The 24,378-nt window shown below is 43.0% G+C and overlaps 1 protein-coding gene across 1 annotated transcript in view; it reads left to right on the top strand.

Annotated features, from left to right (window-relative positions):
* Positions 1-24,378, top strand: part of KNTC1 (kinetochore associated 1) — a 238,374-nt gene that overhangs the window by 56,493 nt on the left and 157,503 nt on the right. Inside the window, exon 16 of the mRNA XM_044275719.1 lies at positions 14,384-14,459. Within this exon, the coding sequence (XP_044131654.1) occupies positions 14,384-14,459 (76 nt within the window). The remainder of the gene's footprint in view (positions 1-14,383; positions 14,460-24,378) is intronic.

Below are 24,378 nucleotides of genomic sequence, written 5' to 3'. Positions count from 1 at the left end.
TACGCTCACAGGACTCACACCTGTCCTTGTATGTGCTGTGCTGGACTTGTACTTGTCCCCATTCATTGGCGAAGTAGTTGTACTCTCACAAAATTCGGTGTTTGGTGGATTATTGCACACTCACTTAATGTTAGGATTACCCTGTGCATGTCCCCTTTTCACTAGGTGGACGTCCTGCTGGATGCGGTGTGGCCATGTGCATGGCCCTCTTCTGGGCGGAATATGGTATGTCTTCCTTCTCTGAAGTAGGTGCTGGTCTTGGGCATCACCCCCTTGTTGGGCGGGCTTTGCACGCTTGCTGCCCGCACTGTTTGCCAAGTACATTGCCCTCTCTTCTGGGCAGACTGCTTGCGCTCCGTCGCATGCCATACTAGTCTTGTGTGTGTCCCCCCTTCCGGTTGCACTTTGCACTTCTGTGGGGCTCTGTGGCTGGCCCTCCTTGCTGTATGACTATTTCGCAGTGGGCGGACACTCTTGGGGGCTGCTACTCTGTGCGTTGTTGGGCCGTGTATGCCTTCTCCTTCCGTAGGTGGGTTGGCTTTCTCACTGCTTATGGGGCTGCTTGTACGTATGCCTCCATTCTTCCTGCGACTTGTCGTTTTTCTCTTGGGATACGGTGATTGCCGCCGGCCTGGCACTCTTCTCTGAGGAGATCTTTCTGTTCACCTGGCCTGGATGGGCTCTATTGTTCTCTACTGCAGCGAGCTGGGTGGTATCCGTTCTCTGTTCGGAGGGTATATTTGGTGTTTCCGTTGTGACGGTATCCACCATATTCGTTGGCCCTTCCGTCTGGGGAGTGTTTGTGGTTCCTGGATGCGTACCCATTAGTTACCCTGTGGCGTTGCTTCCCAGCGCAAGCGGTCACATGGTCGAGAGTGCTGTCTCCAGCGTCCCTCGCAGTCTACGTTGGCTCTGGCCGGATTACGGTTCCCTCGCCTGTTGCCATTCCTCCTCTTGGATGCGTTTTGGTTTGAGTCCTTCCTGTTGGCACCCGCCGTGCTTCAGTTTGTTTTGCTACCAGGTTCTAGCCGCTCTTTTTGAGCAGGTCGCCCAACTTCTCTTGGTTGCTCGATTACCGAGGTCAGGGACCTCCACTTTCGATTCGTTAGGGTATTCGCCTTCTGCGAATTGGTGAGCCGGACATCTCGGAGTAGCGGAGTTCTGCTTTTTGAGCGGTCCTGTGGCTTCCCTGTTGCCCACTCCTCCTTGCGGTTGGAGGGTGTCATCCGTCTTCTCGGCTATTTTTTCTCTCGACGGCTCTGTTTTGGCTTCTCCTGGGTCAGTTTCACTCCGATGTGGCTTCTGCCCCGGCCAGGCTTCAGGGGCTGTTCCTTCACTGCCCTCCCCCCTGGGGAGACCATGGTTGTTCATATGGATGGTCCCGGTGTTCCTTATGACCTCGTACTGTCTCCATTGTTCACACTGGCTGTACTAGCTGTGTGCCTATTACCGGGTTTGCCGCATTCTGTCCTCCCGCTGGGTGCAGATTACTTTTACCATTCTGGGCGCTGGTCCTGCTTGGACTTTACCTTCTCGGTAACCTGGCGTGCCTACTTTCTTCTGTCAAGATTACCCTTCAAGCCCCCTCTTCGGGTCTGTAGAACACCTTCCTGTGGTGGCTACAACGACAAGGACTTTAGCCTGACTTGTCCTGGAGTCTGTTGGAAACTGGCCGGGTCCCTTTCGGTTCCTTCCGTTTGTCCATCTGCTCCCCCACTCCGCGTGGATTCGGGACGGCGTTGCTCGGGGGCCGACGGGACCAGTTTTCCCAACCTTTTTGCCGTGTCACTGATTTGCGCTTACTCGCATTGGATTTCCTCCCGTCTGCCCAGACGAGTCCAGCGAGCACACTAGTGTTCGCTCCCGGCCGTGCTTCGTCCAGGTTCTGTTGTCTGACTTAGGGTCTTCCCTGGGGTTCTTTAGGAAGCTGGGCATTCACCCAATTCTGCCTTTCTCTTCCCGTGATTCGGTCTTCTCCAGTCTGGCCTGGACCTGCGACTGGGACTCTGTTACTTGAAGTGTCTGCAGTTTTTTGCTTGGACATCTCCGACTCTTGTCGACGCTCGGTCTCTTGTTTCCAGGAGGTCCGCGCCAAGGTTCACGGCTCCTGGGTGCTTTCCTCCGCTTAACCACATGGCTATTGCTGTGGTTACTGCTCAAGGGCAGGGCTCTGTTTTTTTTTTTTTTTGGTGTCACCGTTCATTTCACCAGAGCGGTTGGTGCCTCCGGGGCTGGAGGCATGGGCTTCAGCCATGTCATTGTGCAGGGTGGCCACGGTCTTCCTTGCACTCTTTCCCAGGTTTTCCTGGGTGCGTACTCTGGCTTCGGCGGCGGTTGCTGCCTTGGGCCGCCTGGTTTTTGCAGGTGGCATTTCCTTGCTGCCTTCGGGTGCTTCGCCTTGGTGCTGTGGTCCCTCCCCTCTTGGACTGCTTTTGAACGTCCCAAGGTCTTCTGTGTCCCCCAAGGAAATTGGGCGAGAAAACGAGATTTTTGTATAACTTACCAGTAAAATCTCTTTCTCGCTCTTTCCTTGGGGGACACAGCACCCACCCATTCATTGGTTTTTTTCTACACGGTTTCCGAGTTTTGTTTACCCGTTGGGTAGTTGGCTTGTTGTTTCCACTGGTTGGACTTTGCCTTTTCTCACTACTTGGACACGCAACTGGCAGTCTCTCTCTCCAGGCTGAGGGTATAGCTGATGGAGGAGGGGCTTAACAGTTTTCACTTAGTGTCACGCCTCCTAGGGAGATGAGCTATACCCAAGGTCTTCTGTGTCCCCCAAGGAAAGAGCGAGAAAGAGATTTTACTGGTAAGTTATACAAAAATCTCGTTTTTGCGTATTCTTTTAGTGTGATGTTGAATTCATTAATTGGATCTTTTGTAAGTTTTTTGTATGTGGTTTTATCCGAAAGTTGTTTGCATTCCTTGTCGTATTGTTCTAAGTCTAAAATAACTGTGGCTCCTCCTTTGTCTGCAGGTCTAATGATAATATTTTCTTTCTTTTGAAGTTGTTTTATTGCTTGAATCTCTTGTGGGTTGAGATTGTTTCTTCCCTTTACTGTATCTTTTAGTTTCCTTAAATCTGTTTCTACACTTTTTCTGAAGGTGGCGATTTCTTCTCCTATTTCTTGTCTGGGATATTTTTTTGATTTTGGTTTTAGTAGGGTATGTTGGTATATGGTCGGTGTTTCACTGTTGGCCAGTATTGGGTTTTTAAAAAAATATTTCTTTAACATAGTTTACGTATGAATTTTTCAATTCCGATTTAAAAGTATTGAATTTATTTAATTGGGCTGTGGGTGCGAATTTCAATCCCGTTGTTGAGTAAATTGATTTGTATTGGTGTGAGTATAGCGGAGCTTAGGTTAACAATAGTGTTGGTGTCTTCATGGATTAGGTTTTGTAGTTTTTTTTTGTCTTTTTTCCCCTTGTCCTCTTCGTATGGTCTTCTTTTTTGGTTTTGTGTGTGAGGTTGGTATTGTGGATATATGTTCTGTTTCTGATGATCCTGATATGTGTTCCGTGAGTATGTTGGTTTTTGATTGTGGTGATCCTGGTGCCAATCTTGATTGGTTTCTCTGTATCTTAGATTGTATCTGTGATTTGGTGGTGTGTAATGATTGTGTCTTTGGTTTGGTGGTGATTGTCGTGTTGATCTTGTATGTATTCTGTGGGTTTTTTTTAATTATTTTTTTGCTTTTCTTATTGATAATATCTTGTTCTATGGTGCCTATGTTTTTACAGATTTTTTGTTGCCAGTTGGTGAATTCCTCGTTTTGTGGCAATTTGTCTGTTTTCTTTTGTATGATTGATTTTTGTAGTGATTTCCTCTAGGATTTGTGTTCTTTTAATTATGAGCTGTATAAGGGTTTTGGATTGGGTTTTTAACCACTTCAGCCCCGCTAGGTGAAACCCCCTTCATGACCAGGCCACTTTTTACACTTCGGCACTACACTACTTTCACCGTTTATCGCTCGGTCATGCAACTTACCACCCAAATGAATTTTACCTCCTTTTCTTCTCACTAATGGAGCTTTCATTTGGTGGTATTTTATTGCTGCTGACATTTTTACTTTTTTTGTTATTAATCAAAATGTAACGATTTTTTTGCAAAAAAATGACATTTTTCACTTTCAGCTGTGAAATTTTGCAAAAAAAACGACATCCATATATAAATTTTTCGCTAAATTTATAGTTCTACATGTCTTTGATAAAAAAAAAATGTTTGGGCAAAAAAAAAATGGTTTGGGTAAAAGTTATAGCATTTACAAACTATGGTACAAAAATGTGAATTTCCGCTTTTTGAAACGGCTCTGATTTTCTGAGCACCTGTCATGTTTCCTGAGGTTCTACAATGCCCAAACAGTAGAAAAACCCCACAAATGACCCCATTTCGGAAAGTAGACACCCTAAGGTATTCGCTGATGGGCATAGTGAGTTCATAGAACTTTTTATTTTTTGTCACAAGTTAGCGGAAAATGATGATGATTTTTTTTTTTTTTTTTTTTTCTTACAAAGTCTCATATTCCACTAACTTGCGACAAAAAATAAAAAATTCTAGGAACTCACCATGCCCCTCACAGAATACCTTGGGGTGTCTTCTTTCCAAAATGGGGTCACTTGTGGCGTAGTTATACTGCCCTGGCAATTTAGGGGCCCAAATGTGTGAGAAGAACTTTGCAATCAAAATGTGTAAGAAATGACCGGTGAAATCTGAAAGGTGCACTTTGGAATATGCGCCCCTTTGCCCACCTTGGCAGCAAAAAAGTGTCACACATGTGGTATCGCCGTACTCAGGAGAAGTTGGGGAATGTGTTTTGGGGTGTCATTTTACATATACCCATGCTGGGTGAGAGAAATATCTTGGCAAAAGACAACTTTTCCCATTTTTTTATACAAAGTTGGCATTTGACCAAGATATTTTTCTCACCCAGCATGGGTATATGTAAAATGACACCCCAAAACACATTGCCCAACTTCTCCTGAGTACGGCGATAGCAGATGTGTCACACTTTTTTGCTGCCAAGGTGGGCAAAGGGGCACATATTCCAAAGTGCACCTTTCGGATTTTGCAGGGCATTTTTTACACATTTTGATTGCAAAGTTCTTCTCACACATTTGGGCCCCTAAATTGCCAGGGCAGTATAACTACGCCACAAGTGACCCCATTTTGGAAAGAAGACACCCTAAGGTATTCCGTGAGGGGCACTGCGAGTTCCTAGAATTTTTTATTTTTTGTCGCAAGTTAGTGGAATATGAGACTTTGTAAGGAAAAAAGAAAAAAAAAAAGAAAAATCATCATTTTCCGCTAAATTGTGACAAAAAATAAAAAATTCTAGGAACTCGCCGTGCCCCCCACGGAATACCTTGGGGTGTCTTCTTTCCAAAATGGGGTCACTTGTGGCGTAGTTATACTGCCCTGGCAATTTAGGGGCCCAAATGTGTAAGAAGTACCTTGAAATCAAAATGTGTAAAAAATGGCCTGCGAAATCTGAAAGGTGCCCCTTTGCCCACCTTGGCTGCAAAAAAGTGTCACACATCTGGTATCGCCGTACTCAGGAGAAGTTGGGGAATGTGTTTTGGGGGGTCATTTTACATATACCCATGCTGGGTGAGAGAAATATCTTGGCAAAAGACAACTTTTCCCATTTTTTTTATACAAAGTTGGCATTTGACCAAGATACTTTTCTCACCCAGCATGGGTATATGTAAAATGACACCCCAAAACACATTCCCCAACTTCTCCTGAGTACGGCGATACCAGATGTGTGACACTTTTTTGCAGCCTAGATGCGCAAAGGGGCCAAAATTCCTTTTAGGAGGGCATTTTTAGACATTTGGATCCCAGACTTCTTCTCACACTTTCGGGCCCCTAAAAAGCCAGGGCAGTATAAATACCCCACATGTGACCCCACTTTGGAAAGAAGACACCCCGAGGTATTCAATGAGGGGCCTGGCGAGTTCCTAGAATTTTTTTTTTTTTTGCATAAGTTAGCGGATATTGATTTTTTTTGTTTTTTTTCTCACAAAGTCTCACTTTCCGCTAACTTAGGACAAAAATTTCAATCTTTCATGGACTCAATATGCCCCTCACGGAATACCTTGGGGTGTCTTCTTTCCGAAATGGGGTCACATGTGGGGTATTTATACTGCCCTGGCTTTTTAGGGGCCCTAAAGCGTGAGAAGTCTGGAATATAAATGTCTAAAAATGTTTACGCATTTGGATTCCGTGAGGGGTATGGTGCGTCCATGTGAGATTTTATTTTTTGACACAAGTTAGTGGAATATGAGACTTAGTAAGAAAAAACGAAAACAAAAACAAACAAAAAATTTCCGCTAACTTGTGCCAAAAAAAATGGCTGAATGGAGCCTTACCAGGGGGGGAGTGATCAATGACAGGGGGGTGATCAATGACAGGGGGGTGATCACCCATATAGACTCCCTGATCACCCCCTGTCATTGATCACCCCCCCCTGTAAGGCTCCATTCAGACATCCGCATGATTTTTTTACGGATCCATGGATACATGGATCGGATCCACAAAACGCATGCGGACGTCTGAATGGAGCCTTACAGGGGGGTTATCAATGACAGGGGGTGATCAGGGTAATCACCCCCCTGTCACTGATCACCCCCCCTGTAAGGCTCCATTCAGACGTCCGCATGATTTTTACGGATCCATGGATACATGGATCGGATCCACAGAACGCATGCGGACGTCTGAATGGAGCCTTACAGGGGGGTTATCAATGACAGGGGGTGATCAGGGTAATCAGGGTGATCACCCCCCTGTCACTGATCACCCCCCCTGTAAGGCTCCATTCAGACATCCGCATGATTTTTTACGGATCCATGGATACATGGATCGGATCCACAGAACGCATGCAGACGTCTGAATGGAGCCTTACAGGGGGGTTATCAATGACAGGGGGTGATCAGGGTAATCAGGGTGATCACCCCCCTGTCACTGATCACCCCCCCTGTAAGGCTCCATTCAGACATCCGCATGATTTTTTACGGATCCATGGATACATGGATCGGATCCACAAAACGCATGCGGACGTCTGAATGGAGCCTTACAGGGGGGTTATCAATGACAGGGGGTGATCAGGGTAATCAGGGTGATCACCCCCCTGTCACTGATCACCCCCCTGTAAGGCTCCATTCAGACATCCGCATGATTTTTTACGGATCCATGGATACATGGATCGGATCCACAGAACGCATGCGGACGTCTGAATGGAGCCTTACAGGGGGGTTATCAATGACAGGGGGTGATCAGGGTAATCAGGGTGATCACCCCCCTGTCACTGATCACCCCCCCTGTAAGGCTCCATTCAGACATCCGCATGATTTTTTACGGATCCATGGATACATGGATCGGATCCACAGAACGCATGCGGACGTCTGAATGGAGCCTTACAGGGGGGTTATCAATGACAGGGGGTGATCAGGGTAATCAGGGTGATCACCCCCCTGTCACTGATCACCCCCCCTGTAAGGCTCCATTCAGACATCCGCATGATTTTTTACGGATCCATGGATACATGGATCGGATCCACAGAACGCATGCGGACGTCTGAATGGAGCCTTACAGGGGGGTTATCAATGACAGGGGGTGATCAGGGTAATCAGGGTGATCACCCCCCTGTCACTGATCACCCCCCCTGTAAGGCTCCATTCAGACATCCGCATGATTTTTTACGGATCCATGGATACATGGATCGGATCCACAGAACGCATGCGGACGTCTGAATGGAGCCTTACAGGGGGGTTATCAATGACAGGGGGTGATCAGGGTAATCAGGGTGATCACCCCCCTGTCACTGATCACCCCCCCTGTAAGGCTCCATTCAGACATCCGCATGATTTTTTACGGATCCATGGATACATGGATCGGATCCACAGAACGCATGCGGACGTCTGAATGGAGCCTTACAGGGGGGTTATCAATGACAGGGGGTGATCAGGGTAATCAGGGTGATCACCCCCCTGTCACTGATCACCCCCCCTGTAAGGCTCCATTCAGACATCCGCATGATTTTTTACGGATCCATGGATACATGGATCGGATCCACAGAACGCATGCGGACGTCTGAATGGAGCCTTACAGGGGGGTTATCAATGACAGGGGGTGATCAGGGTGATCACCCCCCTGTCACTGATCACCCCCCCTGTAAGGCTCCATTCAGACGTCCGCATGATTTTTACGGATCCATGGATCGGATCCGTAAAAATCATGCGGACGTCTGAATGGAGCCTGACAGGGGGGTGATCAATGACAGGGGGTGATCAGGGAGTGTATATGGGTGATCACCCCCCTGTAAGGCTCCATTCAGACGTCCGCATGATTTTTACGGATCCATGGATACATGGATCGGATCCGTAAAAATCATGCGGACGTCTGAATGGAGCCTGACAGGGCGGTGATCAATGACAGGGGGTGATCAGGGAGTGTATATGGGTGATCACCCGCCTGTCATTGATCACCCCCCTGTAAGGCTCCATTCAGACGTCCGCATGATTTTTACGGATCCATGGATACATGGATCGGATCCGTAAAAATCATGCGGACGTCTGAACGGAGCCTGACAGGGGGGTGATCAATGACAGGGCGGTGATCAATGACAGGGGGGTGATCAGGGAGTTTATATGGGGTGATCAGGGGTTTATAAGGGGTTAATAAGTGACCGGGGGGGGGGGGGGGGGGTGTAGTGTAGTGTAGTGTGGTGTTTGGTGGGACTGTACTGACCTACCTGAGTCCTCTGGTGGTCGATCCTAACAAAAGGGACCACCAGAGGACCAGGTAGGAGGTATATTAGACGCTGTTATGAAAACAGCGTCTAATATACCTGTTAGGGGTTAAAAAATTCGGATCTCCAGCCTGCCAGCGAGCGATCGCCGCTGGCAGGCTGGAGATCCACTCGCTTACCTTCCGTTCCTGTGAGCGCGCGCGCCTGTGTGCGCGCGTTCACAGGAAATCTCGCGTCTCGCGAGATGACGCGCCGATGCGTCCAGGAGGAGAAAAGCAACCACCTTCCGGACGCATCGGCGCGTTAGGCGGTCCGGAGGTGGTTAAGAAGGATTCCCATTCTTCTATGAATTCCTCATTGCATAGATCTTGTGCTGGTGATTTGTATAATTGGAGACCTTTTGGTATTATGTTTTGTTCGAAGTATAAGTTGAGGGATTTTATCTCCCATCTTTGTTTGAGTTGTTTTATTAGTAGAGTTTCCAGTTCCCTGAAGGTTTCTGTCATGGATTTTTCTCTTTGTTCGACGTTCGTGTGTATGTGGTTTTCGAATGTGAATGTTTCTACTCTTTGTCGTTGGTTTTCTATATAATGCTAGATATCCATAGTTGTAGGTATGGGGAGCTCTACTATAGTTTGGTGAAGGTAGAGAAGTTGTACAAGAGTAATAGTGGCTCTCCCAGATCACTCCCTGGTGTGGTGCTCTTGTCTGGAGTGTCCCAACCACTGATAGGTATAGAGATGATAAGAGTAAAGAAGTTGACAGGCACTCTATATCTAGTTTCTATAGAATATTTATTTATAAAAAAGTTTTTGTAAAAATAAAATAAGTAAAAAATATTTTAAGAGACTGTTGGTTGGTTATTTTAAGTGATGGGGTGTTGTGATAGTCACCTGGATGGTGTGGAGGGAGGGTGGCACCAGGATCACCACAATCAAAAACCAACATACTCACGGAACACATATCAGGATCATCAGAAACAGAACATATATCCACAATACCAACCTCACACACAAAACCAAAAAAGAAGACCATACGAAGAGGACAAGGGGAAAAAAGACAAAAAAAAACTACAAAACCTAATCCATGAAGACACCAACACTGTTGTCAACCTAAGCTCCGCCTATACTCACACCAATACAAATCAATTTACTCAACAAAGGATTGAAATTCGCACCCACAGCCCAACTAAACAAATTCAATACTTTTATCGGAATTGAAAAATTCATACGCAAACTATGCTTAAAGAAATATTTTCTAAAAAAACCAATACTGGCCAACAGTGAAACACCGACCATATATCAACATACCCTACTAAAACCAAAATCAAAAAAATATCCCAGACAAGAAATAGGAGAAGAAATCGCTACCTTCAGAAAAAGTGTAGAAACAGATTTAAGTAAACTAAAAGATATGGTAAAGGGAAGAAACAATCTCCACCCACAAGAGATTCAAGCAATAAAACAACTTCAAAAGAAAGAAAATATTATCATTAGACCTGCAGACAAAGGAGGAGCCACAGTTATTTTAGACTTAGAACAATACGACAAGGAATGCAAACAACAACTTTCGGATAAAACCACATACAAAAAACTTGCAAAATACCCAATTAATGAATTCAACATCACACTAAAAGAATACGCAAAAAAAGCTTTAGACACAGGTCTCCTACAAGAACAAGAATATACTTATATAACCACAACCCAACAAAGATTACCCATATTCTACTGCATCCCAAAGATCCACAAAAACCCACTTAACCCCCCAGGAAGACCCATCATCTCAGGTATTGGATCATTCACATCCAACCTATCACAATATATCGACCAGCTATTACAACCAATTGTCAAACAAACCCCATCTTATATTAAAGACACCACCCAAATTATTCAAATAATAGAAAATTTAAAATTTGAACCTCACTGGACTCTTGGAACCCTTGATGTAAACTCATTATATACAATAATAGACCACGATCAAGGAACAAATGCACTGAAGAAACAATTAGAACTCAACGGACAATTAAAGGATACTCAAATTCAATATATAGAAGAGGGAGTCAAATACATACTATCCCACAACTATTTTTCATATGAATCAGATTACTATCTCCAAACAAGGGGCACCGCCATGGGTACTAGGTTCGCCCCCAGCTATGCCAATTTGTTCATGGCACAGTGGGAACACCAACACATCACACCTAGACTGGGGGAGGACCTAGTACTCTGGCGGCGATATATAGACGACATTATATTCATATGGAACAAAACAGATAAAGACCTTGAACTATTCCTAGAACATATCAACCAAAATGATAATAATTTAAAGTTTACTTCTAATATCAGTAAAACAGAAATAAACTTTTTAGATTTAGCAATAAAAATTGATACAAACCATTTAGAATGCTCCACATTTCAAAAAGAAGTATCTAAAAACAACTACATATTATACTCTAGTTGCCACCTACCTAGGTGGTTACTAAATATCCCAACTGGACAATTCAGACGCATAAAAATAAATTGTACAACAAATACAGTATTCGAAGAAGAAGCCCAAAAAATGAAAGAACAATTCCTGATTAAAAAATATCCACCGCACCTTTTGGATACAAGGAAAGATTTTTTTGAACCACCACCCAAAAAAACAGAAAAAGAGAAACAGTCCAATGACTTAATAAGAATAATACTCCCATATAACACCCAAAAAAGAAAAGTAGAAACCATCATCAAAAAACACTGGCATTACATCCTCAAAGACAAAACAATAGGCCCTCTCCTAACAAGCACACCACAGATAGTTTATACTAAAGCTCCCAATCTAGCAATAAAAATAGCACCCACAGTGAAAAACCCGAAAAAAGTACACAACAAAGACACCCCACACAGTTGGTTCAACCTAAAAGGTTTCTACAGATGTGGACGTTGCAACAATTGCAAAAATACAAAATTCCCCAAAAAAACTGTAGAAATTATTTCAAAAACAAATAAATTCACCTACCAAATAAACGAATTCTTATCCTATGATACATCAAATGTTATCTACATAATCGAATGCCCCTGCAATAAACAATATATAGGAAGAACCAAAAGAACATTGAAAAAAAGAATAGCAGAACACAGAAATAATATCAAAAACGGTTATGAGAAACACACGTTATCAAATCATTACAAAATATACCATAACAAAGATGCCAGCCTAATGACATTTGCTGCCTTTGAAAAAGTAGAAACTGGTTGGAGGGGAGGTGATCACATATCCAAAATGTCCAGACAAGAATCAAGGAGGATCTATGACTTTGAAACAATTATACCAGATGGATTAAACGCAGAATTTGAACTCTTTGTTTTTTTGTGAAATCCTTTCTATGAAGAATTTTTCATGAAAGAGCTGTTTATGAAGGAACTTTTTTTGTAGGGGGAAATTTTTCATAAATGTTCTGCTAAATTTTTATGAATTATTTACAAAATCTATTATAATTATTATGAGCCCTGCCCACTTCGACGGACGGACGAGTGTCCGGCTGTTTTACCAGCACCTCGTCCGTCCCTTAATATGGGTTATCTATATCAAATCATTTTTCAAAATTTTTTCACCATTTTTCACCATTATCATCTCTATCTACCAATTTTTATCATCTCTACCTATCAATTTTATCGACCAATTTTATCTACCAACCAACATCTCTCCCTACCTAACAATTCCTATTAATTTTATCGTTCATTTAAGGCAGACAGTAGAATTACCAATACCTCACTCTGCACTCGAACCACCAACCACATGAGAAAAATATAGGAAATATAACAAGAAAATATAACAAGACCATTATCTGGACCTCAGAGACTTCTGAAATTAAATAAAAACACCAAATTGAAACATGAGGTCAAACTAACACCAAGAGACAAAAAACGCACATACTCTTTAAAAAAACGCATCAAAACCGCATCTGCGTTTTTTATTCATAAAGAAGACAAAAACACAAAATAGGTGATTCCAAAAGTCAAAAACATGAGATTATAAAGATAATGACATATGATCAAAAACTTGGGGAAAACAGCACAAACGCAAGAAACACATTAAAATAACTTCACTAGTTATGAAAACTGTCGCTGTTCTGATCTCCCATACCTTAGAACCAAAACAAAACAACTAGGTTCAAACATGAAGACAATACAATACAAACAAGCAAAAAAACGCACATACAAACAAAAACGCATCAAAACCGCACTTGCGTTTTTCATATCATAATCACTGGCAATACAATCGCAACTAATTCCAAAAGTCAAAAATGAAGAAACATAATCATTTACCAACATAACTCCAGAGAAATCAACATCAAAGGTATTAATATAAACAAACAATAGAAGTAAAAAATCACAAAAAAAACAAACCAATATTTTTCATTTTCTTTATCTTTTTCTTTATAAAGTAATATATTCCAATTAGCAAACATCCAGGCCGGGTTTTTGGTGGGAGAACAAACAAGTGGATATAAAAGAGGGCAGTCAGATTGAATCCAATATGGCCACTGATGAAGAGGTAGGAACACCTCGAAACGCGTATGGCAAGTTGGTATCATCCTTACGACTACCCACCAATACCCACGCTTTTTTTGCTAAAAAGACTCCGAATCATCGCAACAACATAAGAAACTCTGTAGGACAATCTATACGAAAATTCTTTGCGAAAATCCTACAAGAATTTTCTTTACGAAAAAAGCGCACAAAGATAAAGAAACAAGCTGACCGGCAACCAACCACGTGCTAGATCACGTGAGACGCCAACCCGGCAAGAAAGAGCGCGCAACATACAACGTGGACGAGCAAACTGCCAGGAGGATCACGCCGGCTAATACATCACCAACACAGGAACAACCCGGACCGCGGGGTGAGTACAACAATTGCTGTGTGGGACGCCACCAGCATTTAATATCACAAAGTGAATATTGTACGAAATACCCCTGACGGCCAACGATAACACCTGTTTTTACGTGCAAATCGGGCATCCGAAAATACTGTCCAATAACATTGGAATATTTTAAAAGCAGCTATATATACAGCCTTTTATACATACAGTTTTATATATACTACATTGATTTACATATATTCCTGGATATCTTGGACTATTTTTACTTCAACTGGATATTTTTACATATTTTTGCATCTTTTCTTATGAGTGACATTTTCAATTACTTGTTCAACTACTATTATTGATTTATCCTTCATCACTGACTTTTTCATTTGAACATTTTTTATTGAACATTAATACTCATCAAATAAATTTTTTCACTGATCTATCTTTTCCCATCGATTATTATATAAATATCTTATATCATTTTCCCACACAACAACGTCCACTCCCATCGATTTAAATATCGATTTAAAACCGAATAAGACACACCTTTTCCTCACTATCCCCCCACCCTCCCTCCACACCATCCGGGTGACTATCACAACACCCCATCACTGAAAATAACCAACCAACAGTCTCTTAAAAGATTTTTTACTTATTTTATTTTTACAAAATTTTTTTTATAAATAAATATTCTATAGAAACCAGATATAGAGTGCCTGTCAACTTCTTTACTGTTTCATGATAGTGGCACATTAAACAATGTATTTTCTTTTTCTCAGGTTGAGTCGTTTATTGCATAAACATAAATTTGAAGAAGCGGAAAAATTTGCCATTCAGTTTGGACTTGATGTAGAGGTACAGTTTTAAGATTGTTTAAATTAATTTCTTTTGATCGATATTTGCAAATGTTTACTTTTGAAAAAGCATTTTACATTTTGTATATTGAATTAATCGAGATAAAAAAAAGTTGTAGTTTTGTAAACGTCTACCTGTACTCATAATAAAACTTTTAATATGTTGTAGTGATTGTTTCGGTCCAAGATGCTGAGGCCCTTAGGCTACATGTTCATGACAGTGAAAAATTGCCATGTGACTGCCGTTTAAGTAACGGCCGTCACTGACATTTTTAGCACCAATGAAAGTATATGGGGCTATTCACATGGCCGACCTTTTAACGTTCAGTGAATAGCGTCCATCCAAAAATAGGACATGTCCTATTTTTTGCCTTTTTCATAGCCATACAGGCCCCATTGAAATCAATAGGACAGTTTTTAACAACTGCTTAGACAGCAGTGCATCCAACGGTCATTAAAAACGGGTACCCTTTAACAATATGGCCATTTAGGGGTTAAAGAAACCCCCCAAAACTCACCTCATCCACTTTATCGCATTGCAGCAGCCTCTCCTCTTTTCATTGAGCAGCACCTGTGATATGCGTGATGACGTAGCCACATGGGAGCCCTCTTTGACGTCATCGCGCACATCTCTGGTCCTTTGGCGGGTCCTGTTCAATGAAGGGGAAGCGGCAGCATAATCAAGTGGATGAGGTGAGGTTTTCTTTTTGCAAATCAACAGCTGGGGGCAACTATGGGGGCATTATTTATACATTGGAGGAAATTATTTAAGCTGGGGGCCTACATGGGTGGTATTATTAAAGTTGGAGCATTAAAAAGAAAAAAAGAAAAAAAAAACTACATTATGGGGGATATTATTTTAGCTGGGGGCAGTAAAAGAAAAAAAAAAAAGAATCCCACACTATGGGAATTAACTGGGGGCCTACATGGTTAGCATTATTAAAGGTGGGGGTATTAAAAAAAGAAACTCCTACTAGGGTTGGACGATATCAAAAATATTCAGACGATAACGATATTAAAAAATTTATCGCGATAACGATATATATCGCGATAAATACCCGTTTAAAAGAAAAAAAAACACAAGGAGACGTTATACTGTATGGGGGGCCACAAGGAGGCGTTATACTGTATGGGGGGCCACAAGGAGACGTTATACTGTATGGGGGGCCACAAGGAGACGTTGCACTGTATGGGGGCCACAAGGAGGCGTTGCACTGTATAGGGGGCCACAAGGAGGCGTTACACTGTATAGGGGGCCACAAGGAGGCGTTGCATTGTATGGGGGCCACAAGGAGGCGTTACACTGTATGGGGGGCCACAAGGAGACGTTATACTGTATGGGGGGCCACAAGGAGACGTTATACTGTATGGGGGGCCACAAGGAGACGTTATACTGTATGGGGGGCCACAAGGAGACGTTGCACTGTATGGGGGCAGCCACAAGGAGACGTTATACTGTATGGGGGCAGCCACAAGGAGACGTTATACTGTATGGGGGGCCACAAGGAGGCGTTATACTGTATGGGGGGCCACAAGGAGACGTTATACTGTATGGGGGGCCACAAGGAGACGTTGCACTGTATGGGGGCCACAAGGAGGCGTTGCACTGTATAGGGGGCCACAAGGAGGCGTTACACTGTATAGGGGGCCACAAGGAGGCGTTGCATTGTATGGGGGCCACAAGGAGGCATTACACTGTATGGGGGGCCACAAGGAGGCGTTACACTGTATGGGGGGCCACAAGGAGGCGTTACACTGTATGGGGGGCCACAAGGAGGCGTTACACTGTATGGGGGGCCACAAGGAGGCGTTGCACTGTATGGGGGGCCACAAGGAGGCGTTGCACTGTATGGGGGGCCACAAGGAGGCGTTGCACTGTATGGGGGGCCACAAGGTGGCGTTGCACTGTATGGGGGGCCACAAGAAGGCGTTGCACTGTATGGGGTGCCACAAGGAGGCGTTGCACTGTATGGGGGGCCACAAGGAGGCGTTGCACTGTATGGGGGGCCACAAGGAGGCGTTGCACTGTATGGGGTGCCACAAGGAGGAGTTGCACTGTATGGGGGGCCACAAGGAGGCGTTGCACTGTATGGGGGGACCACAAGGAGCGTTATAATAAGGTCTTATGGGAGCGAGGAGGAGGGAGAGCCGGGGCGGCCGCTGCGGGAAGTAGTAAGTTTATAACTTTGTCATCAGACAGAACGCACTAGTGAAGCAGCCGCAGGAAAAGTCTCTCCAGAGACAGTACTCACACAGTACTCACACGGCGCCCGGCACTGGTGGGTGACGACGGTGATTATGTCAGATGGTGGGTGGAGACTTGACTAAGGGAGGCGGAGCAAGAAGGAGGCAGGCCAGGAGCGAGAGGAAGAGCAAGGTGCAGGGGCGGGCGGTAAGTGATCAGTCAGTTCCTGAAGGCGAGTTGGTAGAAGCGGGCGGACGCACGTTTAGAAGAGGTCAGCGCTCAATGTGCGCTGACCTCTTTGATGACGTCACAAAATACCGCGGTATTTAGGAAACGGCGATATCGCCATATCGCCGTTTTTTTAATACCGCGGTATATCGTGATACCGGTATATCGCCCAACCCTAACTCCTACACTATGGGGGACATTATTTTAGCTGGAGGCCTGGCATCCTGTGACTGTTCTCAGAAGTGTGGGTCAAAAAATAACTGCCAGTCAAATTCATCCGTTTATTTCATTTTTTAAACTCGTTTTATTGAAAAAGAGTAACAAGGCAAGATCGTGATACAATCAGTATACAAAATCTTGTAATACAAGGGTATCATTTGTACGTAGGCAAGTTGACACTTCTTGCAAAAAAAGACACTTCTTCACAATTACAGCATAAATACAATAGTATTTAAGTGAACTAGTACATTAATAGCGGGTGAGGTCTGCGTATTATGTCAAATTTAGGAGTCAATGGAAATCGCAAATCCGGGTGAAGCGGTCAGAAATGAATCACACCAGAGGCCCCCCATACTTTCTGGAGTTTGTTAGGGCACTTCATGTGAATAAATATTACATTTTCAAGGGGTATTACTTGATTCACTAGCCTTTTCCAAATCCCTAGTGTAGGTAGATCATCTGCCATCCACTTAAGAGCAATTACCTTATGGGCAAGAAACAATGTTTCGCTCAGAAATATTTTATTATGATGAGACCATGCATCATTGTTCAGAATACCCAGCAAGCATACTTTAGGACATAATGGTATTGGGCCTATACCCAATCAATGATGAGAGTACATCAAGCACTTCCTGCCAGTATGATCTAATATATCTGCACTCCCACATCAAATGCCAAAAATCGGCACTATTGTGAGAGCATTTAGGTTGAGGCATCTTCCCCATCTTGTGCAGTCTAGTGGGAGTTGGATAGCTGCGGTGTAGTATGAATAATTAAATGAGTCTGTTATTGACAGAGGGAGACACTTTAGTGACAGCTTCCATCGCCTCCGCCCAGTCTTCTGCAGAGAGATGGGAATATTCCCTTTCCACCTGGCCTCAGCTAATATGGGTTGTGATGACATATGGTTACCCAATAGGTGTGTATAGAGTGCTGAGATTATACCTCTGGGTCCTTGCGACTTAATAACCCCTATTAAAGGATAAGAGGAAATGGCCCTGTTTCCGTCCCTGAATTGTTCCTCGAAGGCATGTCTGATTTGTAAATGCTAAAAAAAAACTGGGTGCGTGCTATATTATATTGTAAGACTCCATTTTGATATAGTTCTCGCAATGTATTCCACATATATTCCAGATGTGTGTTCCCTCTATACCCTGTAGATGGGGAAACAATGGGTTAACCCACATTGGCATGGTATCGGCCCAGTCTTGATATTGACGTGATTTGGCATCTCTAAATTCATCAGTTTTTAACGTCCGTCTTTAATGGACATGAAAAATGGATGCACAATGGATGTACAACACTGATGCAAAATGGCCATGAAAAACTAAATGTGTCAGTTTTTAATGGACTTTTTTTTTCACTGTCGTGTGCATTTAGCCTTACTGATCGCTATAATGTGGAGATAGAAGCGCTCACACAGTTTATAAGCGTGTCCAGCAGCAAGCATTTTAGTGATTGGTGGGCTTCTCTGCTCTCGGACCTCCACTAATCAACATCTTTGAAATGTCACTATGACAACTTTTTTTTGTATAAGTAGTTTTTAAGCACAATTTGCTCTTTGAAAGCCAGAGTAGTGCTGGCCTACTCTATCCAGTGTAAAAATCATTGACGCCCATTACAAAAGAAACATGTGCCCTTCACTGTTTTTAACAGGGTCTTCTGGTTGGGTTAACATCACGTTTTTCACATCCGTTTAATGTGTTGAAAAAACGTATATGTTAAACAGATGCCTCAGACTGATGACATACAGTGGCATCCGTCGCCATAGAGTTCCATTGTTAAAGTATACTTTTATTTAATTTTTTATTGGACTAAGCAGAATACAAGAATGTTTTTTTGTTTTTTTTTTGTTTGTTTTTTTCTCCTCTCCCCAACATATACGTTAAACGGGAAGCATAAAACGTGACGTGAACCCACTTTGTTATATCCGTAACATATTCCATAAAAGTCCCATATATTTCCATGTCCCACACCTATCTTGACAATAAGGAACCGCTGATCCCAGATTTGTAGCTGCTGCAAAAGGAGAGGTGGCGCACATGTCCAGATTTCCCCATTCTCTTATATGGGAGTTCCTAAATAGTTGAGCATACTGGATATGTCATAAGTGTCCCAGATGGAAATGACTCTTGAATTCTTAAAGGAACTTTATAATCCGAAATTAAAGTGAGTTTTTATTATAAGCATTTCTGAACTTTTGGTGTTTTTTATTTTTATTATTATTTTTGAAGATCTATCCACCTACAAAAAAAATCTTCAAATATTTCCGTGTTCATACTGTCCATTAGAACAGGCGCAATAGGCTTTTGTTTACTGACACTTCTCTTTTAAAGGGAACATGCCATCAGAAAATGACCAAATGTTTAAAGCATGTTTTTATGTTTAACATTTTTTTTTAAGAATGGTTATTTTTTATTTTCAATGCCATCTATATTTAAACAAAAAACATAAAATACAGCATTTTTCGCACTGGCCACTAAGTCTTATAATTGGCGCCACTTCTGGGTAATGGTACTTCTGGCCTGTAATGATATCACCTCTGTGTATAGATATAACAGCATGTCTAGAAAAACTGCCGTAGAAGTCAATGAGGTCCCCTTCTGAACATTGTGTCTATGGCCCATGGGGCTGCTGTAAATAAATTTTCTTAATTCTTTCTAAACGCTGGGAAAAAAAAAAAAAAAATGCTCAGGAAGGCCCCATAATCATGTTCAGGAAACAGAATAAATAAATCTGCATTCAGAAAATAAAAACATTAGAAAAAGATGGCCTGATGTGCTGTGCCAGAATTAGCTTGGGTGGAGCGCAGACAGGACAGCGATCTGTGCTCCCTCCTGTGCCTGTGCAGAGTTCTCCACTGCAGCATAAATAAGTACACCGTACAGCACTGACAAGACAGCGCTGTACGGGAATGATGATTTTAAGAATCGGTACTATGGTGACCTTTGGTTAACTTTTAAGTTGCAGAACAACATAATTAATTAATATAGTATATTACAAAAATTATTTTGTGGCTATTTAGAAGAGTTTAAAGGAACTTGTATCAAGTTTAGTTACTCTTTAACACACTGCTGCACTTTTTATTATGCAGGTAATACAGAAATGGGGAAGTTTGTCTACAAATATAGTTGCTCAAGGCCAGATTTAAAAAAAATTAATGAAAGAACAAATGTGTTATTTCTCTTATCAAGACTACTATCGATGAAACCTAAAATTAGACATATTAGATATTCGCTTTTAAAGGGGTTCTCCAGTAATGACATAATACCAAGTGCTCGCAGCCTTCCTGGCTAAACCAAGGATTAATACTTGCCTACTCCCCAGTGCTCTGGTCCTCTGCGCTGACACCAATGTCTCCATGTTCTGGTCCCGGCACTTAATTATTTTTTTTTATGTAATTTTTTTATTTATTGTTTTTGGTATGAGAATAAAAATGAAAGTATACAACAATCACATGTATGGTAAATGTTCAAGTACAGAATAAAGATGACATTTATCACAATTGTACATATTGTCATACATTGATCTGTATAAATACCCAATACCTCTCCCTCCCCCTCTCCGTGTGGCCACATATCCTAAAAAGGAAATTATCACTCCAATATATCGGTCGCCTGATATCCCATTTCAATATTAGATCAATCAATTACACTAATAGCTTCTTATAGGATCCATACCTCTGTGTTCCTTTACCTCGGCCCTCCAAATCCCCTAAGAACTATACCATTTCAGATATGCACCAGTCTCTGAGATAACAGACCAGGACCAGCCAGCCATGTCTTTCACGGTTTCTTCAATTTCTTTACAGTACCTATTTTAACCACTTCAGCCCCCCTAGCTTAAACACCCTTAATGACCAGGCCACTTTTTACACTTCTGCACTACACTACTTTCACCGGTCGGTCATGCAACTTACCACTCAAATGAATTTTACCTCCTTTTCTTCTCACTAATAGAGCTTTTATTTGGTGGTATTTCATTGCTGCTGACATTTTAACTTTTTTTTGTTATTAATCGAAATTTTTGCAAAAAAATGACATTTTTCACTTTCAGTTGTAAATTTTTTTTAAAAAAACGACATCCATCTATAAATTTTCCGCTAAATTTATTGTTCTACATGTCTTTGATAAAAAAAAAAAATGTTTGGGTAAAAAAGAAATGGTTTGGGTAAAAGTTATAGCATTTACAAACTATGGTACAAAAATGTGAATTTCCGCTTTTTGAAGCAGCTCTGACTTTCTGAGCACCTGTAATGTTTCCTGAGGTTCTACAATGCCCAGACAGTAGAAAACCCCCACAAATGACCCCATTTCGGAAAGTAGACACCCTAAGGTATTCGCTGATGGGCATAGTGAGTTCATAGAACTTTTTATTTTTTGTCACAAGTTAGCGGAAAATGATGATTTTTTTTTTTTTTTTTTTTCCTTACAAAGTCTCATATTCCACTAACTTGTGACAAAAAACAAAAACTTCCATGAACTCACTATGCCCATCATGAAATACCTTGAGGTGTCTTCTTTCCAAAATGGGGTCACTTGTGGGGTAGTTATACTGCCCTGACATTTTAGGGGCCCAAATTCGTGCAAAGTAGTTTGAAATCAAAATGTGTAAAAAATGGCCTGTGAAATCCAAAAGGTGCTCTTTGGAATGCGGGCCCCTTTGCCCACCTAGGCTGCAAAAAAGTGTCACACATCTGGTATCGCCGTATTCAGAAGAAGTAGGGCAATGTGTTTTGGGGTGTCTTTTTACATATACCCATGCTGGGTGAGAGAAATATCTCGGCAAAAGACAACTTTTCCATATTTTTTTTTTTTTATACAAAGTTGGCATTTGACCAAGATATTTATCTCCCCCAGCATGGGTATATGACACCCCAAAACACGTTCCCCAACTTCTCCTGAGTACGACGATACCACATGTGTGACACTTTTTTGCAGCCTAGGTGGGCAAAGGGGCCCACATTCCAAAGAGCACCTTTCGGATTTCACCGGCCATTTTTTTTTTTACAGATTTTGATTTCAAAATGCCAGGGCAGTATAACTACCCCACAAGTTCACATCGATCAAAAAGGATGAAAAAAATCTCTGCTCCCCCCCCAAAAAAAGAGGGGAAAGGCGTCTGCCAGGACATAGGAGCTCCGCCCAACATCCATACCCACTTAGCTCGTATGCCCTGGCAAACGCGATTTCTCCATTCACATCAATCGATGTGGATGAATAAATCATTGCCGGGATTTTTTTTTTTTTTTTTTTTTTTTTTTTTTATATATATATATAAAGTGTTTGCCAAAGCATATGAACACCACCGCCGCCTCCTCAGCTCATATGCCTCGGCAAACGTATCTTTTACTGCAGAGGAGAAATCTCGTCTTGCAGCACCGCATACACCGACTTTTGTGTAATCTGACAGCAGCGCAATGCTTCTGTCAGAATGCACATCAGTGCTGCAGCTAGTCGATCGGTTGGTCCACCTGGAAGGTAAAAAAAACAAAAAAGAAAAAAACAGGTGATTTTTTTTTTTTTTTTTACACCTTTTATAGGACAACCCTCTCCTTCCTCATGGAACAATGTGATCTCTATGCTAAGTGTACCTGTGTGTGGTACTTCCGGAAACACTCCCCTAAGCATAGGGCAGGGTGGTCAGGACAGAAATAGCGGGTGTCTTACCTTATTTCTCTCCTGCTACAGACACAACATCTTTTTCGGGGTGACGGTTGGGTTGAGGTACAAGCAACTACATTGGGGAAATGTTGCTCGTGTAGACAACTAACTACACTGGTGGATGGGGCCACGGAACCTCCTTGATACAGGAGGTTCACGATGATCTCTTCCTGAAATTTGAGGAAGGATCCTGTTCTCCCAGCCTTACTGTAGAGAACAAAACTATTATATACAGCCAATTGAATCAAATATACAGACACCTTCTTATACCAGCGTCTGGTGCGTCGGGAAACTAAATACGGAGCCAACATCTGGTCATTGAAGTCTCCCATGTGAAGGTTATAGTCGTGGACTGAGAGGGGCTTTTCAATGACACTGGTTGCCCGTTCTATTTGTATTGTCATGTCTGCGTGAATGGAGGAGAGCATGTAAACGTCACGCTTGTCTCTCCATTTCACCGCGAGCAGTTTAGTTCTTGGTTACACAAGGCAGCCTCCTCCCCCCTTGCAAGACGGGTGGTAACGAGCCGTTGGGGGAAGCCCGCGCGACTAGTTCGCGCGGTGCCACAGCAGCCAATCTGTTCTAGGAACAAATGCCTGAAGAGGGCCACACTTGTGTAGAAATTGTCCACATAAAGATGGTACCCCTTGCCAAATAAGGGTGACACCAAGTCCCAGACTGTCTTCGCACTGCTCCCCAGGTAGTCAGGGCAACCGACCGGCTCCAGGGTCTGATCTTTACCCTCATAGATCCGAAATTTGTGGGTATAGCCTGTTGCCCTTTCACAGAGCTTATACAACTTGACCCCATACCGGGCGTGCTTGCTTGGGATGTATTGTTTGAAGCCAAGGCGCCCGGTAAAATGTATTGGGGCAGATGTTTTGCTCAGGGTATACAAATCTGCAAATTTCTGGTTGAAGTGGTCTATGAGGGGCCGAATTTTGTGGAGCCGGTCAAAAGCTGGGTGGCCTCTGGGACTGGAGGTGGTGTTGTCAGTAAAGTGGAGGAAACACAGGATGGTCTCAAATCGTGTCCTGGACATAGCAGCAGAGAACATGGGCATGTGATGAATTGGGTTCGTGGACCAATATGACCGCAATTTATGCTTTTTGGTTAGACCCATGTTGAGGAGAAGGCCCAGAAAAATTTTAATTTCGGAAACTTGGACTGGTTTCCACCGGAAAGGCTGGGCATAAAAGCTTCCCGGGTTGGCGGATATAAATTGAGTGGCATACCGATTTTATTTCTGCCACAACTAAGTCCAAGAGCTCCGCAGTCAAGAACAGCTCAAAAAATCCCAGGGCCGAAACTATCTGAGCTGTCTCAACCCGAACTTCAGACTGGGTGGTGAAAGGGGGAACTACAGGTTCGGCTGAAGTTGGGGACTGCCAATCAGGATTTGCCAGCACCTCAGGGATTCTAGGGGCTCTACGGGCCTGTCTGTGCGGTGGCTGCGACGGGGTAACTTTTGCACGTGCCACCGTACCAGCTTCAACTGCCCTTCTGGCGTTCGCCACTTCACCATGTTGTACGGCAGTGCTGGTACTAGGTCCAGGATGGGCTGCGCTGCTGGTGTATGCCTCACCACGTAATCTGACAGCGCCAGCCCCACTCTGCTGCCTTTG

This window comes from Bufo gargarizans, chromosome 1, assembly GCF_014858855.1.
Source record: "Bufo gargarizans isolate SCDJY-AF-19 chromosome 1, ASM1485885v1, whole genome shotgun sequence".
Classification (NCBI taxonomy): domain Eukaryota; kingdom Metazoa; phylum Chordata; class Amphibia; order Anura; family Bufonidae; genus Bufo; species Bufo gargarizans.
This window is presented reverse-complemented; position numbering and strand designations above follow the sequence as displayed.